Source organism: Sciurus carolinensis, chromosome 2, assembly GCF_902686445.1.
Source record: "Sciurus carolinensis chromosome 2, mSciCar1.2, whole genome shotgun sequence".
Taxonomy (NCBI): domain Eukaryota; kingdom Metazoa; phylum Chordata; class Mammalia; order Rodentia; family Sciuridae; genus Sciurus; species Sciurus carolinensis.
Window position 1 is genome coordinate 186,893,239 of NC_062214.1, and position 14,297 is coordinate 186,907,535.

The 14,297-nt window shown below is 42.5% G+C and overlaps 1 protein-coding gene across 3 annotated transcripts in view; it reads left to right on the forward strand.

The window, feature by feature from the left end:
- The window catches only part of Tdp1 (tyrosyl-DNA phosphodiesterase 1), an 82,112-nt gene that overhangs the window by 35,489 nt on the left and 32,326 nt on the right, over window positions 1-14,297 (forward strand). For all 3 annotated transcript variants that reach the window (XM_047541886.1, XM_047541889.1, XM_047541888.1), the window contains one exon: window positions 1,147-1,254. In XM_047541886.1, coding sequence (XP_047397842.1) covers window positions 1,147-1,254 — 108 coding nt within the window. The remainder of the gene's footprint in view (window positions 1-1,146; window positions 1,255-14,297) is intronic.

A 14,297-nucleotide genomic window follows, 5' to 3' on the forward strand; every position in this document is an offset into this window, starting at 1 on the left:
TCTATTTAAATATTGGTATGCAAAGAAAAAGATAAATAAAAGATCGTGTTGGATAGTTTATAGTTTATATAAGCAGTACTTCAGTTCACTTTTCCAAAAATGTAAAATATAACCATTCTTCATATACCATCATGTGATGTGTGGCCAAGCTTGCTGAGGGCAGAGCCCAGGCCACTATTGCCTGGGATATAGGACAGTATTTGGTGTGTCATGAGGGTTCAGTGAGTAGTTGATGAATAGAAAGGGAAAGAAATACCCTTGTCCTCCAGTGACTGCAGCACTTGCTCGCCTGCCTGTTCTAGATCCGTCCATTCCACACTTACTTCAGCAGGGTGGTGTTGTTGGGCAGCCAGAAACAAAGGCAGGTCTACATTTCAGCAGCTTTCAGCTGAGATTCAGCATGGCGTCCTGGAACCTTTCTACCTTTCTGGAGAGGTTGTCCTTATAGAGGACATCTCTGTATATTGAACTCCTTCAGTATCAGATTACTAAATTCAGTAAAGAAAGCAGTGGACCCACCTAGTCCTCATTCTTAGAGATCACCTGTTACCTTGAAGGAACATCCTCTCTGACTCATGCTTCATGAGAGGGGCCATTTATTCCCATGGAAAATTAGTTTTTGTGTTAGAAACTTAGACAAAACTCAGCTAAAGCTAAAGCACTTCTGAGTTTTCCCTTGCATTCATGCATTTGTGACAGACTGTGTTTTACCCACTTTGTAGTCATTCATTTGACAATCTTTTATGGAGTTCCAGCACAGTAGTGCACCAGGGGACTGTGATCCCTGCCTTTAGGAGCTTGGTCCACCCAGGGAACATGCACACATGCAGACAAGAACACAACAGAGGTAACATACTTTCAGGGGTGGGTGGGTGTTCATGGCAGAAAAGATGGAAGTCCACATGCCAAAGGCTTTAGTGCTTTCTATGGGTAGCGGTAAATTTTCCTTTTCTACAATACCTACTTTTTTAATCGAGCATACATCAGACTTATCTGAATAGAATTTAATAAACTGTCACAAATTATAGAACCATGTACCTGGTATTTTCAGATTATAAGATTTTACTTTCCATGCAGTTTCCTAATGTTAGGATTTTGACGAGTTTGTGTTATTTCTAACTAGTGGTTTGTATCTCCTGTCACTAGCACATGGTCAGCAGAGACATCTGGCCGCAGCAATGCCATGCCTCATATTAAGACATACATGAGGCCCTCTCCAGACTTCAGTAGAATTGCTTGGTTTCTTGTCACAAGGTAAATGACCTTTCTGTTCTATCTGGGAGGAATTTTTTAAAAATGTGTTTGTAATGACTACTATCAATATTGAAGGGGTTTCTAAAAAATGATTATGAATTGTCATTAGTTCTCAGCCTGTTGGGTCACATGAACCTTATTTAAAGGAGGCCCATGATAAAGTATGTGATCATGGCCTGATTTCCTGTAATTGTAGATGCTTGTAAGATTTGCATAAACTTTTATATTTACTTCTGTTTTTCTACATTTTAATAATAGGGATTAAACCAGTTGACACTTAGGATAAATGCAAAAAAAAGAAATGTTAAAATTAATTTTCTTCATTAGTTTCTCCTTGTGTAATTAAAGCTTGAAGAATCAAATCTCTTATGTGTCCTTTTAAAAAACACCTTTATTTAGATGTAATTCACATACCATAAATTTATCCACTTGAAGTCTACACCTTAGTGGTTTAATATGTTAGAATTGTGTGCAGCCATCACCATAATCTATTACAATATTTCCCATCCTCCCTATGACAAACCCTTACCCATTGACATTTTCTTATCTATTTTATAAGAAAATATATTGTTTTCACTTTGAAAACTATACTAGAACATTAATTCTTGACTCCTAGTCTGAACTAAACTAGTGACTTCTTCAGGATTCAGTAACTCAGTTGACTTCATAGCAACTAATTAAAGTATTACACAGTGGAATTATTTTTCTAAGAAAGGAACAGCACTCATGAACATACTTTCATTTATTTTTTCCACTTTTTTTATTGGTGCATTATAATTGTTCATAATAGTGGGATTTGTTGTTACATATTCACACATGCAAACAATGAAACAGTAATATTTGGCCAATATCACTCCCCTGCATTGAGGCCTCCCTCCCCTTCTCCTACTTCCCTTTCCTCTGTTCTACTGATCTCCCCTTGATTTTCATGAGATTTCCCTTCCTCCATCTTTCTTTTCCTTTTTCCTCTCTAGTTTCCTCATATAAGAGAAAATATATGACCCTTGACCTTCTGAGTTTGGCTTATTTCACTTAACATAATGGTCTGTAGTTCCATTTTTCGGCAAATGACGTAATTTCACTTCTTGATGACTGAATGAAACTCCATTCCATATATATACCACATTTTCTTTACCTATTCATCTATTGATGGACACCTAGGCTGATTCCATAGTTTGGCTACTGTGAATTTTGCTGCTACAAACATGGGTATGCACATATCACTATAGTAAGATAAAATTCATTCTTCAGGATAAATACCAAGGAGTGTTATAGCTGGGTCATATGGTGGTTCCATGCCTAGTCTTTTGAGGAATCTCCATGATGATTTCCGTAGTGGTTATACTAATTCACAATCCTACCAAGAGTGTAAAGGTATGAACAAACTTTTAAACAAAGAGCCATGTAGAAACAAAACCAGTTTCCTAGTTTGTGGAAATTGGTGGCTCAGGATAAGTAACAGTGACCTAAAGAGCATGGTGATGGTAGGTCCCATGCAAGAGAAGCCGTCCTGAAGGCATTTGAAGCATCATAGCATAGTGGAAAAACATAATTTCGAGTTCTAAAAATAAATACTCAAGATGCTGCAGTTGTATGGTAGCTCTGTGAACTTAGCAAATTTATTTGATCTGAGTCTGTTTCCTAGTCTCTAAAAATGGTGGCTGCCTTCAGGTTTCTGTGACAGTGAAGAGATGCTAGAGCTCAGTGCCCAGAAGGTACCAGGCCCTCAGTCTGTGGCAGCTGTGAGTATGTGTGTTTAAGCCTCCACTTCTGTTGTGACAGGTGGTCAGGGGAAGTGGTACATTTTGCTGTGAATCTTTAAAAACAGAAACTTTTGCATCTAAAGAGAGAGGTTTCCTGGATGTGAAGACCTGCACTGTCGGTTCCCTAGGTGGGGAAGTCATCACGTGAGACAGATAGGAGGTACCAGGGAGACCAAGGCATAGGATGCATATGGCTGCCCTTTGGGCAAGAGAGCCAGCTCAACTCTGGTCGTGTTGAAGAGTGCAAGTTTGTTGTTAACCCTGCCACCCAATTTTATTTTCAATAAGAACAGAGTTGGTCAAGTTATTACACATATTCTGAAATTAAAGTGACAAGAAATTCTTAATGCCACTCAGTCTTCCTTGAAGTTAACCAACACGAACGTGAGGGACCTGAATATACTAAGAGACCACATTTCAGTGTCAGCTCACCTGTTGTTCAGTAATTTTCCTTTAAACCAAGTTTCTATGTTGCAAGTTAAAAGAAAACTTGCTTTTAATACTGGTTCTGCCATATGGTCTGTGTGTGGCCATCACCAACTGTATACTCTCGGTGATAGAATGAGGTGAAGTAATCTGCCCACTACCAATTATAAAATGCTGATTGAAAACATTTTTCCAAACAGTAGACTGTCATTCACCCCATGACTCTGTTATTTTGTTTTTTGTTCAGTACCTTAAATGATTTTCCTTCATTCATGTGACAGAATTTTCTAACCATTTGGGACATAGGATGCAGTCCATTATATTACTGAGGCTCTTAGTGAAGTTGGGCCACCTGCATAAATGTTGAATTTGAAGATTACACTTCCAACTTTAGCTAAAATCCTCTTATTTATTAACTTAACTATCTTCATCAAAGTGCAGTAAGAGCAATATAAAGAAATACCAAATATTTGTTAAAAGCTGGTCTTGTTGAGCATCCTCATTTTTCTTGCTGGGAATATTGGAGCCTAAAGAGGTCAAATTAAATTAAACATATAAGAGTGACTGGAGGTGGTTTTCTTCTCTCTCCCCCACCTCCAACCTTTTTTTTTTTTTTTTTTTTTTTGCTATTGGATAGAGTTTATTCAAGATGTAAATGGATATCTGTGTCTTCTGTGTAAGAGTTCTCACTATTTGTCTCTGAGGTTGCTGGAGATAGAAATCCTAATGCTGGGGTCCTAAGGACAGGGAAGAGAGGCTATTTGGAAAGGCCATTGTAAGATGAACATGGAAAGAATGGGTCCAGATGAAATAGGGATGATTCCTCTTGGACTTCTGTATTATTCAGGATGCTCAGAGAAACAGAAACATACACAGCCTGTTGGATTTATTTTAGGGAATTGGCTCGTGTTATTGTGGGGGCTGGCAAATACAAAATCCATAGGGCGAGCTGGAAGCTTAGAGGTATTGTAAGACTTGATACAGCAGTCTTGAATCTCTTCCTACTGTATTGGAAAAGTCGAACTTCATGTCTGTTTGGGGGTTGTTTCTCCTCAATGTGGAATAAAAAGGTAGATGCACTTCACAGAAACTGTATAATTGATCCTGTTTCAAGGGCATTAATAGAAATTGATATAAAGTAACCTTATGAAAAATCCTTATCCGTAGGCAAAGTTTTTGTAGTCTGGTTCAGTAGTAGTTTTTCCTTGGCCCTGGGGACACAAAGAGTGAGGAGGCATAAGCCCTGCCGTGCATGTGACACTGTACCCTCGTTGTTTGACTGTGTGAGACCACAGTGGGAGCACCATTAGACATTATTCCTGGTTGAGGAGGAAGCAGTCAGCGAGAGCTATTTCACATGAGCCTGGACGGGTGCCTAGGAGGGGCCAGGAGGACTGACTGGTCCAGGCAGAGGAGTTGTCAGGGACAGAGGCCGCAGAGATGGGAAAGGACAGGAGGCTTTTAGGGAAAATCTGAGTGATTCAGTGAAGAGGAGGTTAGTTTTAGAATTGGTTTTCTAAAACCAGGATACTCTGTATTTTTAGAATTAAGTCACAAATCATCTACTATCAATTTATCACTTAATAATTGTTTTATACTGTGTGAATACCTCCTTTAATATTGATTAAAGTTGATCATAACTATTTGAAGTTGACAGTCACCCTTCTGAAGCACAGATTTTCCTCATTGCTCTATGTTCAGGATCCCCATCTACAAGATTATAGAAGTCCAGATTATCAGTTTGGCCTTTGGACCCTACTCACACCATTTTTCTCTTTCCTATCCAGTAACTCCCAGCGTGAACTTCCAGAGCAACCAGGCCAACCCCCTTGTCCCTGGAATCATCCCGCCAGGAGCCCATGTAGTTCCCTTTTCTGACCCCGTTGTCATTTCTCTGCCTCTTTAGTCGCTGCCCATTTTTCAAGGTGTACTCAGGTCTCCTTTCTTCTGGAAGCTCTGCAGCCTTGCTGGCCTCTCCTTCTCCAGGTCCCTAAAGTGCTTCTAGCCCTTCACAAGCCTGGGAAGGCGACGCCTCTGCCTCTCTCCTGCATGTGATCTCGTAGAGGAGGAGTGGGGCTTTAGTATCAAGAGACAGTATTGGATGAGGTGACTATGTCCACCATCAAACAGTGTCGTGCCTTGAACGATTGCTCAGCCTCTGTCAGCCTCAGACTCCTTATCTGCACAGAAGCTGTGAGGGTGGGAGTTGCCGAGCACTTGACCCTTGGCTAGTGAAAGTCTCCACAGTTAGAAGTTCAGTGTGATAAGCTCACTGACACAGTGTAGGGAAAGAACCTCAGGACCAGGTTACCAGGTTACTAGTGATAGCCTGGTACGACCACTCCATGTTAACCTCTCGGCCACCCATGGCTGCTTCCAACACAATTCCTGTATTCCAGCAGGACCGTCACACTGTGTTTGAATGTGTCCCCCAATGTTCGTTTGTTAGAGATTTAATCCCAGTGTCATAGTGTTGAGAGGCAGGACCTTTAGGAGGTGACTAGGCCACCCTCATGAATGGATTAATGCCATTATTGCAGGAGTGGGTAGGTGTCATGGGAGTGGGTTCCTGATAAGAGGCCACAGAGATGGGAAAGGACAGGAGGCCTTTAGGGAAAATCCAAGCGATTCATTGAAGAGAAGGTTAGATAGTTTTAGAATTGGTTTTCTAAAACCAGGATACTCTGTATTTTTAGAATTAAGTCACAAAGCATCTATTGTCAATGTATCACTTAATAATTATTTATTTTATACTGTGTGAACACCTGCTTTAATATTGATTAAAGTTGATTGATAAGAGGATGAGTTCGGGCTGCTTCCTTCCTCTCCTGCTCTCTCCCCCTCCCCGCTCAGGCCCTCTGCTCTCAGCACAAGGTGGACTGAGACTTGTCTGTGCCGTGCCTGCTCACTGCGAAGCTTAGCCCTTGGCGCTTCTCTGCTCCTCTCCCCATGAGTCCTAATTCTGTTTTCTTAAAGGTCCAGGTTACCACATAGAGTTACCAAGGACTGTCCTTGTCCCTCGTTGCTCAACTTCTGTGCCAGCACCTCAGGCTTGTTATCACTCTTCGGTGTTCTACCCTCACAGGCTCCAGCCTCCACCAGCCAGTAATGAGCTCATCAGATGAGGGACACAGTTGTCCTCTTATTACTTCATAGTATTCAATGTGCATTTTCTTGAATGCTGGTGACATAATGGGCAGAGGACACACGGGTGATAAAATAGTCTGCATTTCTTCGTTCAAGAAAACTAACAAGCTCTGGAGGCAGGTTCTGTGTGAAATGTGTGAATGAGAATTACATGGGACTGGGACCCTGTTGTACTAAGGTGCTAGTAAAATCCTGCAAAGCTCAAGGTGCTGTATTTTCACTGCACCGTGTTTGAGAGGATGAAAGACATGCACAGGAGACTCACCCCATGGCAGATACTTAGCTGTGTCCCTGTCGGGCACTTTCTGCAGCACTGTGGCTGAGGGCAAGGAGCCCGCTCTACCAGGGCCTTGGCTTCAGGTAGAGCAAGGCAGGATGCAAGTAGCATACACATAAACGTGAAAATACCAGGTCACGGGGAAACAGGTGGAGTGTGTTGCCACGTGTCTGCAGGGGTCACAGCAGGTGGCCTCAGGAGCTAATGTCTAGGCTGAGCTGAGTGACAAGATCCAGTCCTACACAGAAAGAACACTGGGGCAGGACCGGCGGGGAGAGCCCTGGACTGGTGAGTATGGAGTGTCAGGGTACTCCTTGTGTGGGTTTGCTGGTGCCAGCCAAGTCAAAGAGGGCTTGAAGTGGAGTGATGTCATCTGATACGTGTCTTGAAAGCTAGGTCAGGCTGTCGGATGGAGAGTGGATCTTGGTGAGGAAGAGTCTGGAAGCATCCAGGTCCATTGGGAAGCCTGGACATATTTGTGTTCCTGGAGAAGAGCTGGTAGATGGGTTGGGGGTTACAAACTTAATGGTTTACAGTTAGACCCAAGTCCAGATTTCAACTGAACCTCTTGCCATTTTTGAATCATTGAGCCTTACCAAGCTTGTTTCCTTAAATATGAAAACAGGATGTGAAAGTACCCTGCGACTTTGCTGAGGGTTTGAGATCAGTTCTACAAAGCACTTAGCTCCAGGCAGAGGTCGATGTTCAACAATTGGCACTTGTCCTACTTAAGGAAGCAGACTTCTTAAGTCACACTCTTAACATTAAGGTAATGGTACTTAGAATACATCAAGTATCCCATCATAATCTTATAAAGCAACACCTGCTGTACCAACGGTGGGGTAATGACACTTCATGGTGGCCCCTGAACCTTCAAATTCACACCACGGTGACAAGAACCATGACAAGAACAAGAACCTCTTCAAGCCCTGGAACCAGTCCCCTGGTTCTCCTCAGACCCTCAGTAACCCAGGAGAGCTCCATCAAAATTTCAGGCCCTCGCCCTGATTAGGGGGAAAATGCCATTTGTGCTTTGCAGAGTGTAAAGAGAGGGCAGGAGAGAGAACTGCCCATCCATTCGCGGCAGCCCAAGGCAGACGGTCTGGTGCCCTCTCAAGCATGACGAGGTACCGTGAGGTTACATCCTTTCCTTAGACGAGGATGACTGCAGCTGAGGCAGCTCCGCCATTACCAGCACACGTACTGCCCATGGCGTCGCTCTAGGAATAGAGGAGCAGTCAGAGGAGCTTCCTGCCCCAGCGGAATGCCTTTGAACGAGAGATTCGGCAACTCCTCAGTCACAGCATTAGTCGACTGACGGCAGCCGCAGTGCTTCCCCAGCTGTTCTGTGCAGGTAGACTCACGTGGGGAGGCCTTAACTTTCAGCCTCCCAGTCCTCACCTTGAGCCTGGCTTCCTCCGAGACTCCCAGCGTCCTAAGCCCTAGGTTTCCATGATGCCCTGGACTTCCTGCATCGTTAGAGTTCCTTCCCCTTTCTTGTGGCTGCTTGTGTAACTATCTGGCTTCCCCTCTAGACTGGGCTGAACCCAAGTCTATCTTGTTAACACATTCCAGCACCTGGCAGAGTGCCTGGCTCGTAGGAGGCACTGGGTACAAATTTGTTAACAAGGAGGCTAATGAAGGCCAGGCTGAGGTGGGAACTGAGAAAATGCTGCATAGACTTTGTGCATAATGGAACAGGAGTGAGGCCTCAAAGATGATTCCTGAGCTAAGGGACAGCTGGCAGAGAACTGGGGTTGGTCACGGACACCAGTGTAGAAGTTGGGAAACGGAACTGGTTTCAGGAGGATGGCGATAAATTTAATTGCTGGCCTAGGGATATGACTGGGCAGTGGAACGCTTGCCTAGCTTGTGCATGGCTCTGGATTTGGTCTCCAGCACCAAAAAAAAAAAAAAAAGTGTGATTGCAGATTAATTTGTGGTAAAGTGCAGTTGTTTATTGGAGATGTACTCAAAGGTTTGTTGTACAGAGAGAATACTTTGGAGTTTTCCCCAGAATTCACACAACTTTTGTGACTTTTCTGGAAGAGAGTAAAGTTGTTGATGCCTGGGCACTAAGGAACATGCAGAAATACAAACCAAGAGGGCTTTTCATGTTGGCCAATGAATTGAAACCACACTGTTCACCCTGGGTTGAAAAAGCAAGTGATTACCACGAAATGATCTTGCTTCTACCAAAAAAAAATATTTTAAGTTATACATTCTATTTAACCATTTATTCCGAATACATCTGTGGTACCTACTGTGTACCACGTTTCCAGGAGCTAGGAATTAAAAAATAAAACATAATCATTGGCCTCATTCTGGTGGTAGGAGTTATACAAGAACCAACCAAGTTTATTTATGTCAAGTGGTTCTATAGTTAAAAACAAAGCAGATAATTTAGATGTACAGTCCTTTATTCAAAATCCCTGGGACCAGATGCCATTCAACCATTGGAGTTTAGGCAGAGAGCATGGTATGTATACTGTCTATTAATGTCACTAGTGCTATCTGCAGCAGCACTCCATAATAAACATTTCAGAAACAGCCTTATGCTGTTTTTGTTACCCAATGAATTAAGATCAAGTTTTGCTGTCAAATGAACTCAGTCTTAATAGACAACTTCAAAGTCATTTTGTTTTTAGATGTTCTGAGCTAACGCTGGTGTGGTCACTATCTGTAGGAAGCCTAGAGAAGCATAGAGGGGATGCCCAGAAGCCAAGTCCCCTCCAGCACCCACACCCCCAAGCACTGTGTTATAGGGTAGTGAGGACCCTGGTGGGGAGGGAGCTGCCCATTAAATGGGAGGGTCAGGGAAGACCTCACTGAAAGCAGAGACCTGAAAGAAGAGGTCACCATGAGTGGAGAGAGGTAGCTGAGGGAAAGTGATCAGACGCTGGGACCTCTTGCTTTGTTTGAGAAATAGCAGAATGAGTGCTGGTGAGCGAGTGGGGCGGGAGAGGTGACTTCAGTCTTTACTGGTGGCCGCGTTCACCTGCTCCACGCCTGAGTTGCCACTGGCTGCTGCTGGGGTTCCTGAGGCTGTATTAGTCATGGGTCTATGGAAGACATTGATTGGAATAATTGAGTGTTTTTTAAAGTACTTGTTCAATGAGACTTTCTAGAATAAGATAGGGTTTTAATATAGTCAGCTTTGGCTTTTACTTAATTAGCATGTTTCTCAACAGGGCAGTGTTGGCACTTTGTTCAAAGTAATTCTTGGTTGTGCAAGATTGCCTCATATGTTATAGGATATTTAATAACCTGGCCCCTACAAACTAAACACCATGTCTTGGTGGAAGTTAAAAGAAAAAAAAAAGCCTCATCTACTTCTAAACATCGCTAGATTGTTTGTCCCAGTGGATAATATTGGCATCTTTGAGGATAAATGCAGTACTTCATGAACAACTGACTTTTGAGTACTGCTGTCTTTCATATAATGTGCCTGCCTACCTCTGAGGCAGCTTTTGGAGGGTACCAGGATTCTAGTCCGAATGAAGTGAGAGGCCTAGCAAAGCCAACGCTCCCTGAACAAAGTGGCAGAGAGATCAGGTTCTAAGAATTGGGTGTTAGTCATAGGTAAACTAATAATCAAAAACTACATAAGTTTAACTTATTTTCAAACTTTTCCACTTTGATTTTATGTTACCAGTCCATGTTTAATGTTCATGTTTGGGATGAATAACTGATTCCTTTTAATTAAGTTCAACAAAATTAAATTGCCCAGCGGAGGTGGGGGGTAATAAGCAAGATGAATTTTGACTTCTAACATAATAAATATACTTTTCTTTAGTAATCCAAAGAAGTGTTATCTTTCAAGGTGATCACCTTTTGAAACTAGGAACTTTAACCAAAGATCCTGACATTGCTCAGATAGTTTGGATCAGAATTTCCTTCAAAGTGAGTTCACATGATGTGTCAACAGATAAGTATCATTTCTTTGATTTTGGCCTTGGATTGATTTTTTTTTTTTTTTTTTTTTGATGCTTTGTAATAAGTGACCATAGACTAAGGGGCTGTGAATAACCCTGTACTTTCCGTGGGTCAGGAGCCTGGGCCTGTGTGAGTTGGTCCCCTGCTTACTGTCTCGCCAGGCTGAAATCAAGATGTCGACCAGGTCTGAGCTCCTCTGAAGCTCAGGGTCCCATCCCTGCTTGCTGCTTGTGGACAGAATTCAGTTGCATGTGGCTGTGAGGCTGAAGTTCCTGCTTTCTCATTGACTGTCGACCAGGCTGTCCCAGCCAAGGTGCTGCCCACAGAGCCCTGCAGCATTGATGTTTGCATCTTGAAAACCAGCAGGAGAGTCAGGAAGGACCCTGGACCACCCTGGTTACTTCCCTTTAGATTAACTTGAAGTCACCTGATGTTTAATCTAACAATGCACATGAAATCCCATCCTATTAACAGCTCTTGATTATACTCAAGGAACAGGGTGACATAGGACCTGGGCCCTGCAGGGAGCTTGGGGGCCATCTCCAGCTTCTGTCCACAGGCCTGATTGGTGTTCATAACCCAGATTGATTCATCCTCTTGGTCTCCCAACTTTGCCTTCAAATAATTTCTTACTGTTTCCAAAATGGAGATTTATTTTCCATAGATAAGTAAAACTTGAATATGCTCAAAAGTTTAGGCCTTTGGGTCCTGAGGCAGTTAAGGAGTGCAGCATTATTCTTTGGAGCCAAAGGAGGCAGCTTTTTGGAGTGAGGTACTAGCCCTGCAGCAGGACTGCACTCAAGAACCGTATTCTCTTGGGTGTGTGGAGTTGTTAAAAATAATAGTTTTTAAAAAGTTAGGATTCCAAAAGATCTGCTTTCCTAGTTTAGAAAGGTCCATCATCTCAGAAGTGCACTCATAAGTCTCCTGTGCTGCGCGCATACTTACTTACCACCTGTTACTTCTCTACACATCCTAGTAGCACATGCTAGCTTCCGTCACATGGACTTTGTTTTATCCAATTGGTGGTTCACTAATGCGAAACCTCTGGCCCATGAAGTTCAGGGTTTATAATCCTATTAAAAATAATATAGTTTTCATTTTCCATTTGATTCTTTTACATATAAGTAAAACGTAATTTTTAATGAAGTTTCTGTTTTATTAGACCATCTGCATTAAAAGTTTTTGTTCTACTTTAAGAGAAAATGAGCTTTATCATATTACCTAGCTAAGCACTCATCATGACTTTTGGTGATTATTCATTGAATGTTTGTGTTTCTGCCAGATTAAAAAAAAAGTGCCTAGTACAGTGCCCGGTCTGTAGAGGCTCAGGAAATATCAAATGAGTGAGTTAGAATCCCCTTTACTGCAGCTCATGTCTGGACCGCTGCTCAGATTTTAAGTTTGTTTTTCTTTCTGTGCTGTCTAGAACAACTATGCTTCTCCTTCAAAGTCACCTCAAATGCTCCCCTTTGAGTGAAACTTCAGGTCAACAAACAAAATTCCCGATTTCTTCCTATGTGTTCCTTTTGCATCTTCCTTGTTGGCCCTTTGATTCTCTTTGCAGGAGCCCGGTCCATTTCATCTTCATGTCTTGAGAAATGTGACATTGCAGATGTCATCATCATACAGACCTATAGAGCACTGGCATGAATCTTTGTGGCACAGCTCAGTCACTCCACATGGCCTCTGGACACAGGAGCTGGGGTGGACACAGATACGTACCACTGCTGCCACTTAACACAACACGTTGCTTTTTAGTAGCCTTTTTTGTTTTTAATAAGCAGGAATACATTCTAAAATAAGGATAAAAAGTATAGTATAGTAAAAACACAAACCAGTACGTGGTCGTGAATTACATGACCATTACCAGCTGTCAGGTGCTGTAGGTAAGCACGTGCTGCCCTCTGACGCGGCTGCGATGGAGAGTTGCTCACACCAGACCGCCACAAGCTCGAGGTGCCCTGTGCCGGCTCTGCCACAGCTGCAGCATCACTAGCTAGTGGGAATTTTTCCGCTCCAGTGTAATCCTGGACCACCATCTGTGTGGCCCATTGTTGACCAACATGTCATCGTACAGTTCCTACTGTATTTGAATGAGAGTCCTTTAAAAATGTTTCTTTTAAATGGATAATAAACGTACACAGTATTAAAAAGGTATGTAAAGAAAGTTTCTTTCCACTGCTGGGCCCCAGCCTCCATATTCTTCAACTTGAAACCATGATCACCAGTTTGTTGGGTTTGATACTTGAAGCTCAAGAGCATGTTCGAGCCCAGGGTCCTCAAATGGTGATGGGATCTGGCCAGCTAGCACACTGTTGAGTGGATAACCTGAGACAGTCCAAAGATCCAAGTCCCAGTGTGGATTGCTACTTACTAGTTTTGCCACCTAAATATCAGAAAATTCATTATCCTATATGAGCTTCTATATGACTTATGGAATGCTCTAAGGTGGAAGATAGAAAATTTATGTTGCCTGTTAAACAGTATGATATAGTTAATACCTGTTAATTGCTTGATTTTTAGTGGCTCATAGGCATTAAGCCTGTTGTGACTGACAAAAGCAACTTCTGTAGCCTTTATATTTTTTGCATATATAACACATTGATGTTAACATATTGATAATATGTGACTCAGATTTGTCTGAGAGACAGCCTTTTCTAAACTCAGTATGATGTTCACTGAAAATTATTGAAAATTTATCAAAATTGTTCTATTAGGACAAGTATACTCAACCAGATTCTGTGTTCAAAGAGACTTCAAACTAACGGTTCAACTTGAACTTTTTAGCATGTTGTATTGGCTGGTGATTTTCTTTTGTCTGGCTGCTTGCTTTTATGGCAAGTTATTTATGGTTTTAATAAGATTCTCCTTCCATCTGTTCTGTTCCTACCGTGAAATCACCCGTGTTTGATGAGCAGCCTGTTGTTGTGGAAATTATTGGGACAAGATGACAAATACAGTAGGACCAACCAGGCAAGAAGACGGGCTTGAGGAAGAACGTTGGCTAAGAGACGGTGCCTGGGTGTAACTGGCATACTCGTGAGGACAGTGATGGAGCTATGCATTGTGGGAGGCAGGAAGCAAGGCGGATGCCAACAGGTGCTGGAGTGCGTTAAGGTTGCCTAGCAACTGACAGGCCCTGCGGCAGTTAGGGATGAGCAGAAATGTTGGTGCTGCCACTTTGGGAGAAAATGAGACAAGTGCTTGACTATAAAATCGCTGCGGCTTTTTGAAGAAACATAAAAGACATTCTCTCCTCCTCTGCTTTTCAGTATCACTGTGCAGTTCTTCTCTAATGTCTGCTCCTTTGATTCTGAAAGTCTCTCTTTTTTTTCCCCCTCTCTCTCCTTTGTCTGAGTTTTTTGGTGAAGATCAGATTGGATCACACACGAAAGTACTTGTATATGTAATTGGGTAGACTTGGTTGCCTGGCACTGCAGCCCTGAGATACTGAGATTTGTTGTTATGCCTCTTGAACTTTGTTACAAATA